The sequence below is a fragment of the Salvelinus fontinalis genome, unplaced genomic scaffold (assembly GCF_029448725.1).
Source record: "Salvelinus fontinalis isolate EN_2023a unplaced genomic scaffold, ASM2944872v1 scaffold_0829, whole genome shotgun sequence".
In the NCBI taxonomy this organism is placed as follows: domain Eukaryota; kingdom Metazoa; phylum Chordata; class Actinopteri; order Salmoniformes; family Salmonidae; genus Salvelinus; species Salvelinus fontinalis.
This window is the reverse complement of record NW_026601038.1, coordinates 58,972-85,656: the sequence shown is the minus strand read 5'-3', so window position 1 is coordinate 85,656 and position 26,685 is coordinate 58,972. Positions and strand designations below refer to the sequence as shown.

The window sequence follows — 26,685 nt, the reverse complement described above, 5'->3', positions numbered from 1 at the left end:
TGTGGTCTCCCTGAGCTGCCTCTCAGATCAAAGGTGGGTCCATCTGCTCCATTCCCAAAGTGTGGTCTCCCTGAGCTGCCTCTCAGATCAAAGGTGGGACCATATGCTCCATTCCCAAAGTGTGGTCTCCCTGAGCTGACTCTCAGATCAAAGGTGAGTCCATCTGCTCCATTCCCAAAGTGTGGTCTCCCTGAGCTGCCTCTCAGATCAAAGGTGAGTCCATCTGCTCCATTCCCAAAGTGTGGTCTCCCTGAGCTGCCTCTCAGATCAAAGGTGAGTCCATCTGCTCCATTCCCAAAGTGTGGTCTCCCTGAGCTGCCTCTCAGATCAAAGGTGGGACCATATGCTCCATTCCCAAAGTGTTGTCTCCCTGAGATCCCATGTTAAAGGGATCCCTGGTGCACCATTTACCAGGTCATCAGGAGCGTCACCAAGTCAAGATTAACATCCCCAAATGTGGTTAATTTCTTTCATATCAAATGAGGAGATAAACTTATCACACAAGTCAGAGATATTCTTAAACTAAATCTTTATTCACTTATTAATAAGGGAGCAGGTCAATACAACACACACATATAAAGTGAATCAATTGAGTGCTCTACGATAATGATGGCTGGTCGACAAATCACCCCCATAAGATTTGTTGAGAGCCACGAGACAAAAGTACAAAGGTCTTTTATAGCCAAGATACACCCCTTTCAACCTACATGACCAACAATAAACGTATAGAACGGGTCACAAGGTTAAGATTTGTATGAAAGATACTTATAATTCTCAGCAGACAGTATCTGCTGTAAAAACAGTACTATTTGTGTAGAGACCAGGGTCTGGCCCTGAGGTCATCTCTCCCTGGTACCATATAGAACTGAAACATTAACTCATGCTCTGGAATGTGGTCTCTTTAGGTTTTATCACCCAAAAAACATTGGAAATCTCCTGTCAGTGTTATCTCCCAGAGGCCCATCCTAAGTAGAACACACAGACACAATAGTTCTAAGAACCCTCTATTCTGTTGCATAAAACAACCATTTGATCCAATAAAAGTATTATACCATAATGTTGCAGTTTTGCTCACAGTGTCCACTAAAAGTTGACTAGTAACAACAACTGGGACATAAAAGACACCCACCATGAGACCCACTAAATCTGCCCAAGAAGAGGCAAACAAAAGAAAAACCCACACCAAACTTAAAGACAGGAAGCAAATCAAAAAGGTGGAGCAACTAAAGGTGTTGCCTCTCCACATCTATCAAGACAACTGGAGCACTGGGCCAGACACTCTTAAAACCTTTTCTCAATAGGGGGTGCTGTTTTCACTTTGTAAAAATTTAGTTCCCAAATTAAACTGCCTCGTACTCAATTCTTGCTCGTACAATATGCATATTATTATTACTATTGGATAGAAAACACTCTCTAGTTTCTAAAACCGTTTGAATTATATCTGTGAGTAAAACAGAACTCAAGTTGGAGCAAAGTGGGAAATCTGAAATCAGGCAGGCTGTTCTGGGGTCAGTTTATTATTTATTTAACCTTTATTTACATTATGTCTTCTATTGGTCGAGATGCACTGCATACGCCTTCCCCAGCAAATAGTGAGAATTGAAATGGAGTTGCTAGGCAGATCTGAGGCCATATAAAGGGTCTGGGAACGTGGGGTGCACTCTTTTCATCATTCGCCATGACGCAAGACAGACCTCAGGATGGCGTTCTGGGAAGCTCCCGTTATAGGCCTTAGATATATCCGGCTCTGATTTTATTCGATATAGGTGTTAAAGACATCATAATGTTGTTATTTTAAACCAAGTTATATCAGTTTATATCAGTATATTGCGATTTTTGGATATTTCTTTGTGCTGCGTTATAGTGAGTTGGGCTAATATAAGCTAATATAATGCTATATTGTGTTTTCGCTGTAAAACACTTAAAAAATCTGAAATATTGGCTGGATTCACAAGATCTTTGTCTTTCATTTGCTGTATGCTGTGTATTTTTCATAAATGTTTTATGATGAGTATTTAGGTAATTCACGTTGGTCTCTGTAGTTATTCTAGTTGCTTTGGTGAGAGTTGTGAGGGTGGCTGCAATGTAAAACTATGATTTATACCTGAAATATGCACATTTTTCTAACAAAACATATGCTATACAATAAATATGTTATCAGACTGTCATCTGATGAAGTTGTTTCTTGGTTAGTGACTATTTATATCTTTATTTGGTCGAAATTGTGATAGCTACCTATGCAGGAAAACAATGGTGGGAAAAAAAAGTTGTGTCTTTTGCTATCGTGGTTAGCTAATAGAAATACATATTGTGTCTTCCCTGTAAAACATTTTAAAAATCAGAAATGATGGCTGGATTCACAAGATGTGTATCTTTCATCTGGTGTCTTGGACTAGTGATTTAATGATATTTACTTGTGACGCTATGCTAGGCTATGCTAGTCAGCTTTTTTACTGATGGGGGTGCTCCCGGATCCGGGATTGTGATGAAGTAGAAGTTAAATAGAACCTGGACCAGCTCAGGTGAAACACCTTCCCACTAACGAGATGACAAGCCAGCACAGGTGTAACACATACTGACTAACGAGGTGACACCAATCAGTGCGTCCTACGTGCTAACGAGCTAGACGTGCTAACGAACAACCTCAAAACATAAATGGAAAAACCAAAGACTAACACCTTAAGAGAATGCTCACCACCAACAGAAAACAACTTCCATTTCACATTATAATCAACTGCAATGCTTCACCTTCACCAATATAAACATGGTGTCTACTAGCAATCAACAATTAAAAAAAAAAAGTTTAAAAAAAAGTAGTTTCTAGAATTTTTTGAAAAACTCACTCGCTTCTAGAACTCTCGTTCCCTTGGAACGAGCCCAAACAAAACCCACAGGAAAACCGTGCAGTCAAAATAAATTGTGATCCATGGCAACGCAATGGCTAAACGCAAAACACTAATATTTTTGACTGCCCATTCTTGAGACAATCAGCAACCAAGTTGTCCTTACCACAGACATGTCTGATTTCAAGAGGAAACTCCTGCAATATCCGTAGTAACTTTCCACCTCACTGCAGAGCTTCTCTCTCTTTTCAGGGTTCACTAGATAGGCATGTTGTTGGATCGGGGCCCAGTCCCCAATGTCATGCTCTAGTACATTTGGTTTGGCACATGTGAGAATTAACCCTGATATTCTAAAAACAGGGCAACAATGTCAATATAATTGTACCCAAAAAACTGTCAGTTGGTTGCATGAATAAATTTCATTACTAAATGTTACATGAAATGTAAATATGAAATACCAAAACCAAATGTACACCCCTTTGATAATATGTATTGTCAATAATTAACTTAATGGTAAGGCATGGTATAATAAAAAATAAAACAAAAATTTGTTGTTGATTGCATAGTCTTATTTTCAACGTCTTTTCAATTACATTGTGCTAGGTGGGATAGCCTCAATGTCAAAACACAGTTTTAACGTGTCCAAATCAATAACCAATATGCAGAAACAGTTTGGGATAAATTGAAAACCTAAACATAACATGTGCTATTTACACAAACTGCCACAATAATCATAATTCTTGTATTTTTTTAAACAAGCTCCTTATAAACTGCACAAGCACCAGAAACAGTGTTGTTTTGACAAGTAGCAATAAATCACTGATATCGATTAGGGGGGAAATCAGGTTGTACGTGATGTTGGAATGCATTTAAATGTAGGGGTCGCTAAACAAAGGAACGCAACACTTATTTGTCATAACTCATCGATATCATGCTAAAATCATTTGTGCGACAGGAGGGAGATGAGGTTGCACGTCCTGTTAAAACTAACAGCTCAAAACCACACGGAATCTGGGAATAATGTGTACTTACTAAATCTCATAAATAGTACTCTTTCATTTCAGAGCCTAGATTTTATTTTCATTTTTGAAGTGTTGCATTTTAATTCAAGTGGGTCACCAACGTGGTAAGTGTAACACAGCTCTTTTTGTGTTAGTCACTTTTTGTTAAATCATATAAATAGTACTCTTCCAATTCAGAGCCTGGATTTTCCCCCTGAGGCTAATATCCATATCATGCTGAAATCAATAGAACAGGGGACAAACATTTAGGGTTCTACATTGTGACATCATTAAAACACTCCTACTACAATGTTAAAACATTCTACATTGTGACATCATTTCATTGATATCATGAAACAACTCCTTCATGTATTTTCTGAAATTTAGTCAGAGATCTTTTATCAGATTATCTCTGGTCACAGCTATACGATTTCTCTCCTGAGTGTGTTCTCTGGTGCACTGTCAGATAGCTAGATCTAGTAAAACTCTTCCCACATTGATCACAGCTATAAGGTTTCTCTCCTGTGTGTGTTCTCTGGTGTGAAGTCAGCTGGCCAGATGTAGGAAAACTCTTCTCACAATGATTACAACTATAAGGTTTCTCTCCTGTGTGTGTTCTCTGGTGTCGAATCAGATGGCTTGATGTAGTAAAACTCATCCCACATTGATCACAGATATAAGGTTTCTCTCCTGTGTGTGTTCTCTGGTGTAAAGTCAGCTGGCTAGATGAAGTAAAACTCATCCCACATTGATCACAGATATAAGGCTTCTCTCCTGTGTGTATTCTCTGGTGTATAGTCAGATGACCAGATGTAGTAAAACTCTTCCCACATTGACCACAGCTGTAAGGTTTCTCTCCTGTGTGTATTCTCTGGTGTAATGTCAGCTGGCCAGATCGACCAAAACTCTTCCCACATTGACCACAGCTATACGGTTTCTCTCCTGTGTGTATTCTCTGGTGTAGAGTCAGATGGCCAGATGTAGTAAAACTCTTCCCACATTGACCACAGCTGTAAGGTTTCTCTCCTGTGTGTATTCTCTGGTGTGATATCAGGCTGGTTGACTGAGTAAAACTCTTCCCACATTGACCACAGCTATAAGGTGTCTCTCCTGTGTGTGTTCTCTGGTGTAGAGTCAGATTGCTAGATGTAGTAAAACTCTTCCCACATTGACCACAACTATAAGGTGTCTCTCCTGTGTGTGTTCTCTGGTGTAATGTCAGAGAGCCAGATGTAGTAAAACTCTTCCCACATTGACCACAGCTATAAGGTTTCTCTCCTGTGTGTGTTCTCTGGTGCACTGTCAGATCCCTAGATTGACAAAAACTCTTCCCACATTGATCACAGCTATAAGGTTTCTCTCCTGTGTGTGTTCTCTGGTGTAGAGTCAGATTGCTAGATGTAGTAAAACTCTTCCCACATTGATCACAGCTATAAGGTTTCTCTCCTGTGTGTGTTCTCTGGTGTGATATCAGGCTGGTTGACTGAGTAAAACTCTTCCCACATTGACCACAGCTATAAGGTTTCTCTCCTGTGTGTATTCTCTGGTGTAAAGTCAGAGTGCCAGAATGACCAAAACTCTTCCCACATTGATCACAGCTGTAAGGTTTCTCTCCTGTGTGTGTTCTCTGGTGTAGAGTCAGATGACCAGATGTAGTAAAACTCTTCCCACATTGACCACAGCTGTAAGGCTTCTCTCCTGTGTGTATTCTCTGGTGCACTGTCAGCTGTCCAGATTGATCAAAACTCTTCCCACATTGATCACAGCTATAAGGTTTCTCTCCTGTGTGTGTTCTCTGGTGTGTAGTCAGATTGCTAGATGTAGTAAAACTCTTCCCACATTGACCACAGCTGTAAGGCTTCTCTCCTGTGTGTGTTCTCTGGTGCACTGTCAGCTGTCCAGATTGACTAAAACTCTTCCCACATTGATCACAGCTATAAGGTTTCTCTCCTGTGTGTGTTCTCTGGTGTTGAATTAGATGGCAAGATTGATCAAAACTCTTCCCACATTGAACACAGCTAAATGGTTTCTCTCCTGTGTGTGTTCTCTGATGAATTTTAATGCCTGATGAGGTGAATCTCTTCCCACAGTCAGAGCAGCAATGAGATTTCTTCCCTGCGGGTCTCTGCTGGTGTTTCTGGAGGAGTTCTGATGTGGAGAGACTCTTCTCTGCCTCGTCAGCATCATGAGGTTGTTGAGGATTCCCAGAGGATCCACGATAGTCCCGTCTCTCTCCTGTGTGAACAACAAAGTCAAATGGTTCAAGGCCCACAACAGTGGAAATTCACTGTAAAAGGTGATGCCAACAGCGTAGCCATGATGTTGTACAACAACTGACGTCTGTAATGAATGTAATGATTTGACATTTGTCTTAAAATTAGCAACAATAATCATATTTTGTATTGTTTTCACATTAGTAGTAACATCGATGATTGAGCCAGATGACTTTTGGTCTCCAATATGGGCCCCTTTCTGTGTTTAATAAAATTGTGGCACGAGGGCGAAGCACATACAATCAAATTGTAGAAACACCTCCCTGCTAATGAGGAAACCACTAGTTATGGATGTAGTATATCTGGTAATGAGGAAACCGCTAGTTATGGATGTAGTATATCTGGTAATGAGGAAACCGATAGTTATGGATGTAGCATATCTGGTAATGAGGAAACCACTAGTTATAGATGTAGTATATCTGGTTGTAGAAACTCCTTCCCGCTAGTGAGGATAATAGTTATAGCAAAGATTTTAGTTTTTCACAAAGTATTCTGAATGTGAATGGGTGAAAACTCAGGGGAGTAGCCTCCATTTCCAGGTTGCTTATGAGTGCATTTCACACTACTTTGGATTATAATTGTAAGGCTCGTTTGAATGTCCTGCTTAATATAATGTTTGTGTGATCATCGCAAATCAACCGCTTTGTACTTAAAAAACCCTTCAACCAGTAAAATGTTCTTTGTCTTTTCCATCAGCCTGACAATGAGGGTTTGTACACTGTTTGCCAAATTGTCCCATAACTTCACCTAACAACAAATATACCTGTAATGAACGAAGAAGCACTTTGGTTGTTGTTGCATGACATACATAGTGTACTGTAGGACCCATAACAACAACATAGACCTACTGTAGGACCCATAACAACAACATAAACCTACTGTAGGACCCATAACGTCACCTAAAAACAACATAGACCTACTGTAGGACCCATAACAACAACATAGACCTACTGTAGGACCCATAACTTCACCTAACAATAACATAGACCTACTGTAGGAGCCATAACTTCACCTAACAACAACATAGACCTACTGTAGAAGCCATAACTTCACCTAACAACAACATAGACCTACTGTAGTACCCATAACAACAACATAGACCTACTGTAGGACCCATAACATTACCTAACAATAACATATACCTACTGTAGGACCCATAACATTACCTAACAATAACATAGACCTACTGTAGTACCCATAACTTCACCTAACAACAACATAGACCTACTGTAGGACCCATAACTTCACCTAACAACAAATAAAGGAAAATAGCTCTGTGTGTTGTACAATAGCCTATCCATCAAGGAACAGTTCTCTACACATTATGAGCAAAGTATCTCTCTGAGCAAACAGACTAACGAGACCCTACATTAAATCAAGCAGACAATAACATTATAAACATCAATTTGTTAGGGATGTTGGATCCAACGTGGAGCACGGCATAACTGTCTTTACCAGAGTAATGAATGAAGAAGCTGGTTGTTGTTGCATGTCGTGATGTTTGTCATGTGACTGTCATTCAGAAAATTATTTCCTGCATCAGCTGATGATAGTTTAGTAACTAAACAGCTACAGTATTAAGAATTATGTGTAATTATTGAAGAAACACATTAATGACAGTATCCATTTGGGTGTTGTCAATAAAGTTAAGGTGACTAGGTTAGAACCATTTGATTAAGCAAACTCTGAAATGATTTAGGATTTCTGTGCCCATGAAAACTGTTTTCCCAGCGTAACATAAGGAGGCACTAAATGTTACATAGTTAGAGTGCATTTCAGAGATCTGAATACAAAAAACTGTCCTAACAGGACAATAATCTGTAGTGCGTTATCATTCTAAATGTCCTGAATAAAGGAACAGTTCTCTGTGCTTTATCTTGGACTTATTTTTCTACTGTATTATTGATGTTTGATTATTGTATGTTTGTTACACTCCATGTGTAACTCTGTGTTGTCTGTGTCACACTGCTTTGCTTTATCTTGGCCAGGTCGCAATTGTAAATGAGAACTTGTTCTCAACTTGCCTACCTGGTTAAATAAAGGTGAAATAAATAAATAAAATAGATCAGCAACGGTGGCTTGCAAACAGTGGATAGTAAGTAGCCCACCTTTGGAATAACTATGTATAGTTATAACTGTAGTATCCTGTATAACTGTAGTATCCTGTATAACTATGTATAGTTATAACTGTAGTATCCTGTATAACTGTAGTATCCTGTATAACTGTAGTATCCTGTATAACTGTAGTATCCTGTATAACTATGTATAGTTATAACTGTAGTATCCTGTATAACTATGTATAGTTATAACTGTAGTATCCTGTATAACTATGTATAGTTATAACTTTAGTATCCTGTATAACTGTAGTATCCTGTATAACTGTAGTATCCGAAACGTGTATAGAAACTGTAGTATCATGTATAACTATGTATAGTTATAACTGTAGTATCCTGTATAACTATGTATAGTTATAACTGTAGTATCCTGTATAACTATGTATAGTTATAACTGTAGTATCCTGTATACCTATGTATAGTTATAACTGTAGTATCCTGTATAACTGTAGTATCCTGTATAACTGTAGTATCCTGTATAACTGTAGTATCCTGTATAACTGTAGTATCCTGTATAACTATGTATAGTTATAACTGTAGTATCCTGTATAACTATGTATAGTTATAACTGTAGTATCCTGTATAACTATGTATAGTTATAACTTTAGTATCCTGTATAACTGTAGTATCCTGTATAACTGTAGTATCCTGTATAACTGTGTATAGTTATAACTGTAGTATCATGTATAACTATGTATAGTTATAACTGTAGTATCCTGTATAACTATGTATAGTTATAACTGTAGTATCCTGTATAACTATGTATAGTTATAACTGTAGTATCCTGTATAACTATGTATAGTTATAACTGTAGTATCCTGTATACCTATGTATAGTTATAACTGTAGTATCCTGTATAACTGTAGTATCCTGTATAACTGTAGTATCCTGTATAACTGTAGTATCCTGTATAACTGTAGTATCCTGTATAACTATGTATAGTTATAACTGTAGTATCCTGTATAACTGTAGTATCCTGTATAACTATGTATAGTTATAACTGTAGTATCCTGTATAACTGTAGTATCCTGTATAACTGTGTATAGTTATAACTGTAGTATCCTGTATAACTGTAGTATCCTGTATAACTGTAGTATCCTGTATAACTGTAGTATCCTGTATAACTATGTATAGTTATAACTGTAGTATCCTGTATAACTGTAGTATCCTGTATAACTGTAGTATCCTGGATAACTGTGTATAGTTATAACTGTAGTATCCTCTATAACTGTAGTATCCTCTATAACTGTAGTATCCTGTATAACTATGTATAGTTATAACTGTAGTATCCTGTATAACTGTAGTATCCTGTATAACTGTAGTATCCTGTATAAATGTAGTATCCTGTATAACTATGTATAGTTACAACTGTAGTATCCTGTATAACTATGTATAGTTATAACTGTAGTATCCTGTATAACTATGTATAGTTATAACTGTAGTATCCTGTATAACTATGTATGGTTATAACTGTAGTATCCTGTATAACTGTAGTATCCTGTATAACTATAGTATCCTGTATAACTGTAGTATCCTGTATAACTGTAGTATCCTGTATAACTGTAGTATCCTGTATAACTATGTATAGTTATAACTGTAGTATCCTGTATAACTGTAGTATCCTGTATAACTGTAGTATCCTGTATAACTATGTATAGTTATAACTGTAGTATCCTGTATAACTGTAGTATCCTGTATAACTATGTATAGTTATAACTGTAGTATCCTGTATAACTGTAGTATCCTGTATAACTATGTATAGTTATAACTGTAGTATCCAGTATAACTATGTATAGTTATAACTGTAGTATCCTGTATAACTGTAGTATCCTGTATAACTGTAGTATCCTGTATAACTATGTATAGTTACAACTGTAGTATCCTGTATAACTGTAGTATCCTGTATAACTGTAGTATCCTGTATAACTGTAGTATCCTGTATAACTGTAGTATCCTCTATAACTGTAGTATCCTGTATAACTGTAGTATCCTGTATAACTATGTATAGTTATAACTGTAGTATAGTCTGGGAGGTGGTGAAACCACTCAGGCTTATTTGATGTGATCTAATGTTTTGATCATCTAGTTTTCCTTACAAGCATTCAGTCACCAAAGGGGGTTCGGTCATTCCTTTGTTTATATACTGTCTCATTGACAAAAATATTTTGGATTATTTGTTTACATCATTCCTTTGTCTCGACATATACAGTAAAAGTGCTGAGGTTCTACTGTTGCCAAGGAGACACATTTTATTTATTTATTTACAGTTTGGAAGGTTGGGAGTCTGACATCCAGGATTCACATTTTATTATTTATTTAGTTTGAAGGGTTGGGGGTCTGACATTCAGGAGACACATTTTATTATTTATTTACAGTTTGGAGGGTTGGGGGTCTGACATCCAGGCGACACATTTTATTATTTATTTAGTTTGGAGGGTTGGGAGTCTGACATCCAGACGACACATTTTATTATTTATTTACAGTTTGGAGGGTTGGGGGTCTGACATCCAGGAGACACATATTTATTTATTTACAGTTTGGAGGGTTGGGGGTCTGACATCCAGGATACACATTTTATTATTTATTTACAGTTTGGAGGGTTGGGGGTCTGATATCCAGGCGACACATTTTAGTTCTAATGGTGCCGTTCTGTTATTCTTTTCAGCTTCTTTTTCCAAGCATCTTACATTACTCTGAGACTAGTTATCCTGGGATCTTACATTACTCTGAGACTAGTTATCCTGGGATCTAACATTACTCTGAGACTAGTTATCCTGGGATCTTACATTACTCTGAGACTAGTTATCCTGGCATCTTACATTACTCTGAGACTAGTTATCCTGGGATCTTACATTACTCTGAGACTAGTTATCCTGGGATCTTACATTACTCTGAGACTAGTTATCCTGGGATCTTACATTACTCTGAGACTAGTTATCCTGGGATCTTACATTACTCTGAGACTAGTTATCCTGGGATCTTACATTACTCTGAGACTAGTTATCCTGGGATCTTACATTACTCTGAGACTAGTTCTCCTGGGATCTTACATTACTCTGAGACTAGTTCTCCTGGGATCTTACATTACTCTGAGACTAGTTATCCTGGGATCTTACATTACTCTGAGACTAGTTATCCTGGGTTCTTACATTACTCTGAGACTAGTTATCCTGGGTTCTTACATTACTCTGAGACTAGTTATCCTGGGGAATAATTTCAATACATTTGCAAAAAATCGAAACCTGTTTTTGCTTTGGCATTATGGGGTATTGTGATGGCATTATGGGGTATTGTGATGTCATTATGGGGTATTGTGATGTCATTATGGGGTATTGTGATGTCATTATGGGGTATTGTGATACATTTTAGAATAAAGGGATGCATATTACATTTTTGGCCAAATATTTGTTTAAAATCCAGGAACTTTACAACTTTATCTCTCTAGGTCATGCCAGTAGGTTACAGTAGGTTGTATCTCTCTAGGTCATGCCAGTAGGTTACAGTAGGTTGTATCTCTCTAGGTCATGCCAGTAGGTTACAGTAGGTTGTATATCTCTAGGTCATGCCAGTAGGTTACAGTAGGTTGTAACTCTCTAGGTCATGCCAGTAGGTTACAGTAGGTTGTATCTCTCTAGGTCATGCCAGTAGGTTACAGTAGGTTGTATCTCTCTAGGTCATGCCAGTAGGTTACAGTAGGTTGTATCTCTCTAGGTCATGCCAGTAGGTTACAGTAGGTTGTAACTCTCTAGGTCATGCCAGTAGGTTACAGTAGGTTGTATCTCTCTAGGTCATGCCAGTAGGTTACAGTAGGTTGTATCTCTCGAGGTCATGCCAGTAGGTTACAGTAGGTTGTATCTCTCTAGGTCATGCCAGTAGGCTACAGTAGGTTGTATCCAAGTGGAAACAATTATCAACCCAATGTGGAAAGTGTCGAATTTGGTCAACAACAAAATTAATGGCTTATTTGCTACGTGAGGTTTACTTGATCCAACAGAAGTTTCGTAATGCTTAAGTTGTTATGTGGACGCGTGACATACCGACAACTTTGATAAAAAACACTATAGGAGTTGTCTCCAGATCGCTATGCATATTCATGCTAGTAGCTTAGCATCTCTCTCCATTGAATACAGGCGGTTGACGACAACAACCCTCATAGAATATAAACAATAGATTACAATAATAAGATGAATCAACCAATCCAAAGAAAGGATAGGCGGGAGCTAGACAACCCGCAGTGCCGCTTTGTGGACAACGACTCCCCTTGTTAGGGCGGCGAGACATCTTGTCAGTATATCCATAATCTTTGGTGTAGCCAACCCAACTCTCACATGGCACTATTGGGGGGCACTGTGTGCAGTAAATCATCACTCCATGCCGTGCCCCCCAGTCTGCGGTCAGCAGATAGACCCTTCTGAAATATATATGTTAAGTCACTTTTTGGAAACGGAACGGAGAAAACAAGGGGTAGCTTGTTCTCTACGTCGTCTGATTCTAGACATATCAGTCATCATCCTGGGCCCTCCGTTGAAGAGGTATTGACGAGCCAACTCCGAATATCCCAAGTAAAAAACGAATTTAAGGCGGTACTTACTGGTGCTAATCAGATCTCCTATCTCCTCTTCATCTTCCAATGTGACAGTAATCTCCCCTTCCTTCTTCACTTCAAAAACGGCATCCTCCTCTTCTTTTACTGTAACCTCCTCCTCCTCTTTCACTCTGAACGCCTCTTCTTTCACTGTAACGTCTTTCTCTTCTTCTTTCACTGTAACGTCTTTCTCTTCTTCTTTCAGGGTAACAGCCTCACCCTCTACTTCTTGTTTTACTGTGAAATCCTCTTCTTCCTCCTCTTCTTTCACGACAATGTTCTGCCCCAGAGATTCTTTCTCCGTCCAGCAGACCGCCTCTTCTTGAACAAGAGGGGGGTAGTTTAGGGAGGTCATGGTCGGGGATGTTAGCTAGCTAGCTATCATTAGCGACTATGCTAGTGCTAACTAAACCAGCCAGCTACTATAGCTGACTAATACAAAATAACGTAATATTAAATAGGTTAACAACTAGATACGACCTAAGTGTGTCGAAAACACAGTAGCTAATATACACCGAAAGCGTATAAATAGCTTGAATCTTTCGGCTATGTTGGCTAGCAAGCTACCGAGGTGGTTGACGCGCTGTTTATGAAGAACCGTCCACTAGATTATACGTCACGCTGGCAGCGTCGCCTGAAAGACGCACATCGCCGTCTGCTGACTGGAGGGGAAACGCAGTTGAGGTTCATATTTTATTTTCAGACAAAGATTATTGTAAATGGATTTAATTAAATAATACCATTATATTGAGACATACAAAGACAGGAATGTGTTGATTGATTAGTGCGGATAAAAAATGTTTACCACAGCACATTTAAGGCAGTTTCATCAAGTTATACTACATCTAAATTAGCAGCTAGCTACTGTATATCTATACTGCTCCTACATGGTGTAACAATATATCATGTAGATGTATATAATGAACAGACTAGGTCTATACTGCTCCTACATGGTGTAACAATACATCATTTAGATGAATATAATGAACAGACTAGGTCTATACTGCTCCAACGTGGTGTAACAATACATCATGTAGATGTATATAATGAACAGACTAGGTCCATACTGCTCCTACATGGTGTAACAATACATCATGTAGATGTATATAATGAACAGACTAGGTCTATACTGCTCCTACATGGTGTAACAATACATCATGTAGATGTATATAATGAACAGACTAGGTCTATACTGCTCCTACATGGTGTAACAATACATCATGTAGATGTATATAATGAACAGACTAGGTCTATACTTCTCCTACATGGTGTAACAATACATCATGTAGATGTATATAATGAACAGACTAGGTCTATACTGCTCCTACATGGTGTAACAACACATCATGTAGATGTATATAATGAACAGACTAGGTCCATACTGCTCCTACATGGTGTAACAATACATCATGTAGATGTATATAATGAACAGACTAGGTCTATACTGCTCCTACATGGTGTAACAATACATCATGTAGATGTATATTATGAACAGACTAGGTCTATACTGCTCCTACATGGTGTAACAACACATCATGTAGATGTATATAATGAACAGACTAGGTCTATACTGCTGCTACATGGTGTAACAATACATCATGTAGATGTATATAATGAACAGACTAGGTCTATACTGCTCCTACATGGTGTAACAATACATCATGTAGATGAATATAATGAACAGACTAGGTCTATACTGCTCCTATACAATGAACAGACTAGGTCTATACTGCTCCTATATAATGAACAGACTAGGTCTATACTGATCCTACATGGTGTAACAATACATCATGTAGATGTATATAATGAACAGACTAGGTCTATACTGCTCCAACATGGTGTAACAACGCATCATCATTGGGTATTGTGATGTCATTATGGGGTATTGTGATGTCATTACATCATCATGTGGGACTTTAAGGCAATGCTGTTGTTGGTGAGTAAATTGTTTTACTCCACTGCTTCCTACACTTTAAGTAAAGTGAAGGCGACTATTTTGAGCCTCAGCCTTGATTTAAAATTTTATGGAATGTTAATATGTCTTGTCTTCAATGAAAATGACCTTTCAAACATGGAATGCAACATTGTATGGAACATTACTGTCAAGTGACTTGATGTCTACGGTGCCAAAGATATTGATAGGTGGGAGTGTTGGGAGTGTCCAGTGTGTTGATTTAACGATAATAATGTCAAAATCCCACTTTTAACAACCATCAGAACTGGTTAAAAAAAGGTTGCATCCCAATGTGGCAATAAACAGCAACGTGACGCGTCACAATGAACTCAAACGGTTTACCATTGGAACACTTGATGTAATTAAATCAAACGTTTTACCATTGGAACGCTTGATGTAATTAAATCAAACGTTTTACCATTGGGACGCTTGATGTAATTAAATCAAACGTTTTACCATTGGAACACTTGATGTAATTAAATCAAACGTTTTACCATTGGAACACTTGATGTAATTAAATCAAACGTTTTACCATTGGAACACTTGATGTAATTAAATCAAACGTTTTACCATTGGAACACTTGATGTAATTAAATCAAACGTTTTACCATTGGAACACTTGATGTAATTAAATCAAACGTTTTACAATTGGAACACTTGATTCACATTCTCCATGGTTGTCTCCAGCATGCTAAAGCGTTCACAGCTGGCGATCCCTCATCGTGATTGGTTGTTCCCCACCATTTGCAACAACGTCACTGAGCACCATCACTATCTTTCCTTCATGGATCTCCTGCATGTTTACATATCTGGCATTACTCATCTCATATGTATATACTGTATTCTATCCTATTCTACTGTATCTTAGTCTATGTATTACTCATCTCATATGTATATACTGTATTCTATTCTACTGTATCTTAGTCTATGTATTACTCATCTCATATGTATATACTGTATTCTATTCTACTGTATCTTAGTCTATGTATTACTCATCTCATATGTATATACTGTATTCTATCCTATTCTACTGTATCTTAGTCTATGTATTACTCATCTCATATGTATATACTGTATTCTATTCATTAACAAATACTAAGAAGGACCAAGAGTCTGTTGATTGGTCAGTCATTGGATTCATTTGTTGAAATCAAATCAAGCTTTATTTATGCAGCACATTTCAGACATGGATGCAACACAATGGCTTCACAGGAAAAAACAGTGAAAATAAACAGAAGTATTGAGGATAAAAAAAAACGAAGAACAACTAACTAATGAGCATTGCAAAGGAAATGCCATTGATTCAAATATTAACAATATGATGCTACATCCAACCCAAAACATAACTTGTTTTTTAGGATGGGCTCTGAAAGACACTACGGGGGCATCGATTGAAAATTGACTGGTAACAACTGGGACCTAAAAGACACCCACCATGACACCCACTAAATCTGCCCAAGAAGAGCCAAACAAAAGAAAAACCCACACCAAACTTAAAGACAGGAAGCAACCCAAAAAGGTGGAGCAACTAAAGGTGTTGCGTACTACGTGCTAACGAGCTATACGCAATAAAGCCTGTAACACCTTCCCCCCTTAAGACAACAAATATATCCTATATTTTTGTTGGACAAGTTTGCTCACCACCAACAGAAAACAACTTCCATTTCACATTATAATCAACCACAATGCTTCACCAATATAAACATGGTGTCTACTGGCTATCAACAATTAAAAACAAGAAAAAAAACAATTTCTAAATAATAATATACAATCATAACTTTTCTCCTTTTTCTTTCTATAGAATTCAAAAACTCACTAGCTTCTAGAACTCTCGTCTTCCTAAAACTCACTAGCTTCTAGAACTCTCGTCCCCTTGGAACGAGCCCAAACAAAACTCATCTCCAATACGGAAAACCGTGCAGTCAAAATAAATTGTGATCCATGGCAACGCACTGGCTAAACGCAAAACACAAATATTTTTGACTGCCCCCCGTGAGACAATCAGCAACCAGGTTGTCCTTACCGCGGACGTGTCTGATTTCAAGAAGAAACTCCTGCAATATCCAGTAACTTTCCACCTCACTGCAGAGCTTCTCTCTCTTTTCAGGGTTCACTAGATAGGCATGTTGTTGGATCTGGGTCCAGTCCCCAATGTCATGCTCTAGTACATTTGGTTTGGCACATGTGAGAATTAACCTTGATATTCTAAAAGCACAATGTCAATATAATTGTCAGTTGGTTGCATAAATAATTATCATTACCAAATGTTACATAAAATGTAAATATGAAATAATTGGTTGCATAGTTGCTAGGTGGGATAGCCCCAATGTCAAAACACAGTTTAACGTGTTCAAATCAATAACCAATATGCAGAAACAGTTTGGGATAAATTGAAAACCTAACATGTGGTATATACACAAACATCGGCCACAATAATAATATTTTTAAAAACAAGCACCTTATAAACTGCACAAGCACCAGAAACACTGTTGTTTTGACAAGTAGCAATAAATCACTGATATCGATTAGGGGGGAAATCAGAATGTACTTGCTGTTGAAACTAACAACTAAAAAAACACATGGAAATGGGAGATATATTTTACCTCACTGGTTAGAGGACAACCTGCAGAAGACAGTCAGCTACATTTTGGAGTGATGCATTTAAATGTAGGGGTCACTAAACAAAGGAACACAACACTTATTTGTCATCACTCATCGATATCATGTCAAAATTAATTGTGTGACAGAAGGGAGATGAGGTTACGCGTCCTGTTAAAACTAAAAGCTCAAAAAACACACAGAATATGGGAATAATGTGTACATCCCTGATTAGAGGACAATTTGTAGAAAATAGATCGCTACATTTCGAAGTGTTGCATTATGATTCAAGTGGGTCATCAACATGGTAAGTGTAACACAGCTCTTTTTGTGTTAGTCACTTTTTGTTAAATTACATAAATAGTACTCTTCCAATTCAGAGCCTGGATTTTTACCCTGAGGCTAATATCCATATCATGCTGAAATCAATAGAACAGGGGACAAACATTTAGGGTTCTACATTGTGACATCATTTAAATACTCCTACTACAATGTTAAAACATTCTACATTGTGACATTAATTCATTGATATCATGAAACAACTCCATGTATTTTCTGATGTTTAATCAGAGATCTTTTATCAGTGTACCTCTTCCCACATTGATCACAGCTATGAGGTTTCTCTCCCGTGTGTATTCTCTGGTGTACAGTCAGAGAGCTAGATGTAGTAAAACTCTTCCCACATTGACCACAAGTATAAGGTTTATCTCCTGTGTGTGTTCTCTGGTGTACAGTCAGAATGCTAGATGTAGTAAAACTCTTCCCACATTGACCACAGGTATAAGATTTATCTCCTGTGTGTATTCTCTGGTGTGATGTCAGCTGGCCAGATCGACCAAAACTCTTTCCACATTGATCACAGCTATAAGGTTTCTCTCCTGTGTGTATTCTCTGGTGTGATGTCAGCTGGCCAGATCGACCAAAACTCTTTCCACATTGATCACAGCTATAAGGTTTCTCTCCTGTGTGTATTCTCTGGTGTAGAGTCAGAGTGCTAGATGCAGCAAAACTCTTCCCACATTGATCACAGCTATAAGGTTTCTCTCCTGTGTGTGTTCTCTGGTGTAGAGTCAGTTGGGCAGATGTAGTAAAACTCTTCCCACATTGATCACAGCTATAAGGTTTCTCTCCTGTGTGTGTTCTCTGGTGTAGAGTCAGTTGGGCAGATGTAGTAAAACTCTTCCCACATTGACCACAGCTATACGATTTCTCTCCTGTGTGTATTCTCTGGTGTAGAGTCAGAGTGCTAGATTGACCAAAACTCTTCCCACATTGACCACAGCTATAAGGTTTCTCTCCTGTGTGTATTCTCTGGTGTACAATAAGATGGCTAGATGTATCAAAACTCTTCCCACATTGAGTACAGCTATAAGATTTCTCTCTTGTGTGTGTTCTCTTGTGTGACATCAAGCTGCTTAGGTGAATAAAACTCTTCCGACATTCATTACAGCTATATGGCTTCTCTCCTGTGTGTGTTCTCTGGTGTGATATCAGGCTGCTTAGCTGAGTAAAACTCTTACCACATTGAGTACAGCTATAAGATTTCTCTCCTGTGTGTATTCTTTGGTGTAGAGTCAGAGTGCTAGATTGACCAAAACTCTTCCCACATTGACCACAGCTATATGGTTTATCTCCTGTGTGTGTTCTCTGGTGTGATATAAGGTTGCTTAGCTGAGTAAAACTCTTACCACATTGAGTACAGCTAAACGGTTTCTCCCCTGTGTGTGTTCTCTGGTGTATTTTCAGATGGCCAGATGTAACAAAACTCTTCCCACATTGATCACAGCTATACGATTTCTCTCCTGTGTGTGTTCTCTGGTGTGATATCAGTCTGGTTGAATGAGTAAAACTCTTCCCACATTGACAGCTATAAGGTTTCTCTACTGTGTGGATTTTCTGATGAATTTTAATGCCTGCTAAGGAGGTGAATCTCTTCCCACAGTCAGAGCAGCAGTGAGGTTTCTTCCCTGTGGATCTCCGCTGGTGTTTCTTGATGTGTTCTGATCTGGAGAGACTCTTCTCTGCCTCGTCAGCATCATGAGGTTGTTGAGGCTCCCCAGAGGACCCACGGTAGTCCCGTCTCTCTCCTGTGTGAACAACAAAGTCAGACAGATGGTTAAAGGCCCACCACAGCGGAAATCCACTGTAAAAAGTGATGCCAACAGCGTAGCCATGATGTTGTACAACAATTGACGTCTGTAATGAATGTAATGATTATTTGAAATTTGTCTTAAAATAGGCAAGAACAGTCATATTTTGTCTTGTTTTCACATTAGTAGTAACATCTAAGCGTGTTGTCTTGAAATAAGTTATTCATGTTGTTGAAACTCTAAGCACTGTGCCAGACGACTTTGGTCTCCAATATAGGCCCCTTTCTGTGTTTAATAAAATTGTATGTAGTATATCTGCCTGGAGCGAAAATGGTGAGCAAAGATTTTAGTTTTTCACTAAGTATTCTGAATGTGAATGGGGGAAAACTCAGGGGAGTAACCTCCATTTCCAGGTTGCTTGAGTGCATTTCACACTACTTTGGATTATAATTGTAAGGCTCGTTTGAATGTCCTGCTTATAATATGTTTGTGTCATCATCGCAAATCAACCGCTTTGTACTTAAAAAACTCTTCAACCAGTAAAATGCTTTTTGTCTAGCTTTTCCATCAGCCTGACAATGAGGGTTTGTACGCTGTTTGCCAAATTCGCCCATAACTTCACCTAACAATAACATAGACCTACTGTAGAACCCATAACTTCACCTAACAATAACATAGACCTACTGTCGGACCCATAACTTCACCTAACAATAACAGACCTACTGTAGGACCCATAACTTCACCTAACAACAAATAAAGGAAAATAGCTCTGTGTGTTGTACAACAGCCTATCCATCAAGGAACAGTTCTCTACACATTATGAGCTAAGTATCTCTGTGTCTAAACAGACTAACGAGACCCTACTGTAAATCAAGCAGACAATAACATTATAAACATCAATTTGTTAGGGATGTTGGATCCAACGTGGAGCACGGCATAACTGTCTTTACCAGAGTAATGAATGAAGAAGCACTTTGGTTGTTGTTGCATGTCGTGATGTTTGTCATGTGACTGTCATTCAGAAAATGATTTCCTGGATTAGCTGATGATAGTTGAACATGTGACTAACTAAACAGCTACAGTATTAAGAATTATGTGTAATTATTGAAGAACCGCGTTCATGACAGTATCCATTTGGGTGTCAATAAAGTTAAGGTAACTCTCGGTTAGAACCATTGGGTTTAGCAAACTCTGAAATGATTTAGGATTTCTGTGCCCATGAAAACTGTTTCCCAGCGTAACATAAAGAGACACTAAATGATACATAGTTCGAGTGCATTTCATAATTTTAAAAAATGGCTTTACTTAGTTATTTTTTTTTTTTAACTTAGCAATGTCAATAAAAATGTTTCTTTATAACTTAATTTAAATAGAATGTAGATTAACCACAGAGAATGATGTTGAGATACAAAGACTATTATAAATTAAATGAAACTGTTCCAATAAAATGTGAATATGAAAATCACAATTTGCACCAGATCAGTAGTAATGGTCAGATAACTTGGCACCAAATGGAAAAGGTTGCTGACTGAAACTATAGGAGCATAACGACTGCTGGTGTAGCCTATTACCAGAAACTATAGGAGCATAACGACTGCTGGTGTAGCCTATTACCAGAAACTATAGGAGCATAATGACTGCTGGTGTAGCCTATTACCAGAAACTATAGGAGCACAACGACTGCTGGTGTAGCATATTACCAGCAACTATAGGAGCATAACGATTGCTGGTGTAGCCTATTACCAGAAACTATAGGAGCGTAACGACTGCTGGTGTAGCCTATTACCAGAAACTATAGGAGCACAACGACTGCTGGTGTAGCCTATTACCAGAAACTATAGGACCATAACGACTGCTGGTGTAGCCTATTACCAGAAACTATAGGAGCATAACGACTGCTGGTGTAGTCTATTACCAGAAACTATAGGAACATAACGACTGCTGGTGTAGCCTATTACCAGAAACTATAAAAGCATAACGACTGCTGGTGTAGCCTATTACCAGAAACTATAGGAGCTTAACGACTGCTGGTGTAGCCTATTACCAGAAACTATAGGAGCATATCGACTGCTGGTGTAGCCTATTACCAGAAACTATAGGAGCATAGCAACTGCTGGTGTAGCCTATTACCAGAAACTATAGGAGCGTAACGACTGCTGGTGTAGCCTATTACCAGAAACTATAGGAGCATAACGACTGCTGGTGTAGCCTATTACCAGAAACTATAGGAGCATAACGACTGCTGGTGTAGCCTATTACCAGAAACTATAGGAGCATATCGACTGCTGCTGTAGCCTATTACCAGAAACTATAGAAGCATAACGACTGCCAGTGTAATCTATTACCAGAAACTATAGGAGCATAACGACTGCAGGTGTAGCCTATTACCAGAAACTATAGGAGCATAACGACTGCTGGTGTAGCCTATTACCAGAAACTATAGGAGCATAACGACTGCTGGTGTAGCATATTACCAGAAACTATAGGAGCATAACGACAGCTGGTGTAGCCTATTACCAGAAACTATAGGAGCATAACGACTGCTGGTGTAGCCTATTACCAGAAACTATAGGAGCATAACGACTGCTGGTGTAGCCTATTACCAGAAACTATAGGACCATAACGACTGCTGGTGTAGCCTATTACCAGAAACTATAGGAGCATAACGACTGCTGGTGTAGTCTATTACCAGAACCTATAGGAGCATAACGACTGCTGGTGTAGCCTATTACCAGAAACTATAGGAGCATAACGACTGCTGGTGTAGTCTATTACCAGAAACTATAGGAGCATAACGACTGCTGGTGTAGTCTATTACCAGAAACTATAGGAGCATAACGACTGCTGGTGTAGCCTATTACCAGAAACTATAGGAGCATAACATCAGAATTTACGAAGGCCAGCAGCAGCGGGAGGAGTAGGCTAAGGAAGAGGTTTTTTTTCTGATGGTTATCTTGTTTCAGAGGGGTGTCATCAGTAGCCCAGAATGACAAAGTGAAAACAGGTAATAAACAGAAATACCTTATTTACATAAGTATTCAGACCATTTGCTATAAGACTCGTAATAGTCACTTACAACATTAACAATGCCTACACTGTATTTCTGATCAATAAATGTGCTTTTCTTTCAAAAACAAGGCCATTTCTAAGTGACCCCAAACTTTGAACGGTAGTGTACATAACATTACATAAAACCCCTGAGTCTTCCTCACGCTTCAGAAACAGGAGATGACCTATTAGCCGTTCCGGCTCGCACAAGCCAAGGATCGAGCAAAGGCCACTCTTCTACATAATACAATACAGAATTCATTAGAAATTACAAAATATATAGACATGGCTGTGTTTCTTTAAATTAAGTGGAGTTTTGCCAGTAAGTATGTATCTACAACTTGTTCAGAGTCCACCTGTGTTAAATTCAATTGATTGGACATGATTTGTAAAGGCACACACCTGTCTGTATAAGGTCCCACAGATGACAGTGCATGTCAGAGCAAAAACAAAGCAATGAGGTCGAAGGAATTGTCCGTATTTTATTTCAGTTTACTAAAAAGTTTTTCCCTAATTATTTGTTCTATAATAAGCATGGAGGTTTCCCCTATCAACCAGTCAAGGTACTGGTAACAAAGCGCCTCGTAACCTAACTGGGAATGGGACAGACAGCGGAGTGGTAACAGACAGGGGCGATTTGTAATCAAATCTAATTCCCAGGAATGGGGTTCATATGAACCACAGAGACTGTGTGTGGGAAAATAACATGGCCCTGTCCAACCCTGCTTGTTCCCTCGACTCCGCTACCAACCACCAATCTCCAACAGGGCCCTTAACCTATATCACTAGACACCTCATAGTGAGCTACAGGTAGGAATCAGCAATGAATCCCAATAATGAGACACCTCAGGGGGGGGTGTCAGCAACATTTAAAAAAAATATATATATAGTGTTTTATGACAAACCGTTTTTTTACAAATCCGTCAAGACACGAACTTAGACTTTACTGTGAAATGCTTTACTTACAAGCCCTTAACCAACAGTGCAGTTCAAGAAGAAAAAGTTTATTAAGTGGACTAAAATAAAAAAGTAATAATAAAAAGTAACACAATAACGAGGCTATATACAGGGGGCACCGGTACTGAGTCAATGTGGAGGCTATATACAGGGGGCACCGGTACCGAGTCAGTGTGGAGGTTATATACAGGGGGCACCGGTACTGAGTCAGTGTGGAGGCTATATACAGGGGGCACCGGTACCGAGTCAGTGTGGAGGCTATATACAGGGGGCACCGGTACTGAGTCAGTGTGGAGGTTATATACAGGGGACACCGGTACTGAGTCAGTGTGGAGGCTATATACAGGGGGCACCGGTACTGAGTCAGTGTGGAGGCTATATACAGGGGGCACCGGTACCGAGTCAGTGTGGAGGCTATATACAGGGGGCACCGGTACCGAGTCAGTGTGGAGGCTATATACAGGGGGCACCGGTACTGAGTCAGTGTGGAGGGTATATACAGGGGGCACCGGTACTGAGTCAGTGTGGAGGCTATATACAGGGGGCACCGGTACTGAGTCAGTGTGGAGGCTATATACAGGGGGCACCGGTACTGAGTCAGTGTGGAGGCTATATACAGGGGGCACCGGTACTGAGTCAGTGTGAAGGCTATATACAGGGGGCACCGGTACTGAGTCAGTGTGGAGGCTATATACAGGGGGCACCGGTACCGAGTCAGTGTGGAGGCTATATACAGGGGGTACCGGTACCAAGTCAGTGTGGAGGCTATATACAGGGGGCACCGGTACTGAGTCAGTGTGGAGGCTATATACAGGGGGCACCGGTACTGAGTCAGTGTGGAGGCTATATACAGGGGGTACCGGTACCGAGTCAGTGTGGAGGCAATATACAGGGGGCACCGGTACTGAGTCAGTGTGCGGGGTTACAGGCTAGTTGAGGTAATCTGTACATGAAGGTAGGGGAGTGTAGTGACTATGCATAGGTAACAAACAACCAGCGAGTAGCAGCAGTGCACAAAAGGGAGGGGGGTGGGGGGGGGGGTCAATGTAAATTGTCCGGTGGTGATTTTATTAATTGTTCAGCAGTCTTATGGCTTGGGGGTAGAAGCTGTTGAGGAGGCTTTTGGTTCTAGACTTGGCGCTGCGGTACCACTTGCCGTGCGGTAGCAGAGAAAACAGTCTATACTGTTGACTGGAGTCTCTGACAATTTTGTGGGCTTTCCTCTGACACCGCCTATTATATAGGTCCTGGATGGCAGGAAGCTTGGCCACAGTGATGTACTGGGCTGTTTTCACTACCCTCTGTAGCGCCTTACGGTCAAATGCCGAGCAGTTGCCATACCAGGCGGTGATGCAACCGGTCAGGATGCTCTCGATGGTGCAGCTGTATTACCTTTTGAGGATCTGGGGACCCATGATAAATCTTTTCAATCTCCTGAGGGGGAAAAGGTTTTGTTTTGCCCTCTTCGTGACTGTCTTGGTATATACCCACGTGGGTGATTGAAAGATCACACTCCAGTCCAGTTGATGGTGGTAATGCACCTTAAAGTTGGTTGCCAACTGCCATATAAAGTCCAAAGAAGAAAAAGAAGCCTAAAGGAAGGTGAAATTACAAGAAACGAATTTGGTTTACCGTTTGGGGTATTTCAACTGGTTACTTACTTTGATGTGATATGAAAGTATTGTGTGAAATTATTCTGAATTGATATGAAAGTGCAGCGATTTATGTTTCTAGAAATGTATCGCAATTGAGAATGGATTCACATTTAGATGGAATATTTGACTATTTTAGCTGCCAGAACCAGTCTACCTCTGAAAATAACATATAGTCCTTGGACCTTGAGGAGTAACGGGGGCAGCAATCAGCAGTAGAAACAATAACAAAGCGTACTCCCTGCCCGTTTCGGTAAAAAGCTGAGGGATGGGGATGGAGAAATGCAACCATCCATGATATCAACATTATAATTTTAACCATGTTTTGAGGATATACCGTGTTTGTTTATATTTACTGACAAACATTGGAATAAAAAAAAGCTTATATTTTGGGTTCTGATGGGGTACGATAGTTGAACTAAGCTCATGAGGCATTTGTAAGTGAATTCTTAAAGAAGCAATGGGTACATATCATTAATGTATAAGTCCCAAAATGGATGTAACAACTACTGATTGCCCCTTTAAGACTACATATTGGGCTAATCTAATAGGAGATATTGAGGACTACAGTATTTCAGGCATTGTCATTGGATGCATTTGATCAATTGTTAATGTTTTGTTGATGGTCCACTCTTGATGTTCTACACGTTACAGTGTAGCTTCAGCCATTCCTACAGAACAACATTACAGTGTAGAACCCCTTTACTGCATATTGGTTCAACGACTGCAGAGACGGTACTTACTGGTGTTAAACAGATCTCCAACCTCCTCTTCTTTCACACGAAAAACTACATCCTCCTCTTCTTTCACAGTAAAATCCTCCTCTTTCACTCTGAACGCATCTTTCACTGTAACGTCTTTCTCTTCTGTCACTGTAACAGCCTCACCCTCTACTTCTTGTTTTACTGTGATATTGTCTTCTTCCTTCTCCTCTTTCACAAGAGCTTCTTTCTCCGTCCAGCAGATCACCTCTTCTTTAACAGGAGAGGTGATGTTTAGGGAGCTCATGGTCGGGGACGTTAGCTAGCTAGCTATCATTAGCGACTAGGCTAGTGCTAATTGGACCAGCCAGCTCCTATAGCTGACTGATACAAAATAACGTAATATTAAATAGGTTAACAAGTAGATACGACCTAAGTGTGTCTAAAACACAGTAGCTAATATACACCGAAAGCGTCTAAATAGCTTGAATCTTTCGGCTATGTTGGCTAGCAAGCTACCGAGGTGGTTGACGAGCTGTTTATGAAGAACCGTCCACTAGATTATACGTCACGCTGGCAGCGTCCCCTGAAAGACGCACATCGCCGTCTGCTGACTGGAGGGGAAACGCAGTTGAGGATCATATTTTATTTTCAGACAAAGATTATTGTAAATGAATTGAATTAAATAATACTATTATATAGAGACATACAAAGACAGGAATGTGTTGATTGATTAGTGCGAATAAAAAATGGTTACTACAGCACATTTAAGGCAGTTATATTAAGTCAAACTAAATCTAAATAAGTAGCTAGCTACTGTAGGTCCATACTGCTCCTACATGGTGTAACAATACATCATGTAGATGTAT

General features: G+C 39.2%; 1 protein-coding gene across 2 annotated transcripts; it reads right to left on the bottom strand.

Annotated features, from left to right (window-relative positions):
- Positions 1 to 3,390: 3,390 nt before the first annotated feature.
- On the bottom strand, positions 3,391 to 26,361 carry LOC129847414 (zinc finger protein 271-like). 2 transcript variants are annotated; one of them, XM_055915202.1, is made up of 3 exons: positions 25,859 to 26,361; positions 17,958 to 19,455; positions 3,391 to 5,841 (listed from the first exon to the last, which is right to left on the bottom strand). In XM_055915202.1, exons 1-3 carry the CDS (start codon positions 26,121 to 26,123, stop codon positions 4,251 to 4,253), a joined length of 3,354 nt encoding a protein of 1,117 aa, XP_055771177.1. In that variant the 5' UTR covers positions 26,124 to 26,361; the 3' UTR covers positions 3,391 to 4,250. The 2 variants fall into 2 exon arrangements, with proteins under 2 accessions (XP_055771177.1, XP_055771176.1); XM_055915201.1 differs by lacking the exons at positions 17,958 to 19,455; positions 25,859 to 26,361 and adding an exon at positions 12,823 to 13,408 and having other exon boundaries at positions 3,391 to 6,079.
- Between the last annotated feature and the right edge of the window lie 324 nt (positions 26,362 to 26,685).

What these genes read in the sequence shown, in the direction of transcription:
- LOC129847414 (XM_055915202.1), bottom strand. Translation starts at nt 26,123, where the DNA reads ATGAGCTCCCTAAACATCACCTCTCCTGTTAAAGAAGAGGTGATCTGC. An exon ending in TGGAGATCTGTTTAACACCA is followed by an intron (nt 19,456 to 25,858) that starts GTAAGTACCGTC and finishes TTGTTCACACAG; the next exon opens with GAGAGAGACGGGACTACCGT. An exon ending in TGTGATCAATGTGGGAAGAG is followed by an intron (nt 5,842 to 17,957) that starts GTACACTGATAA and finishes ATGTGGGAAGAG; the next exon opens with TTTTGATCAATCTTGCCATC.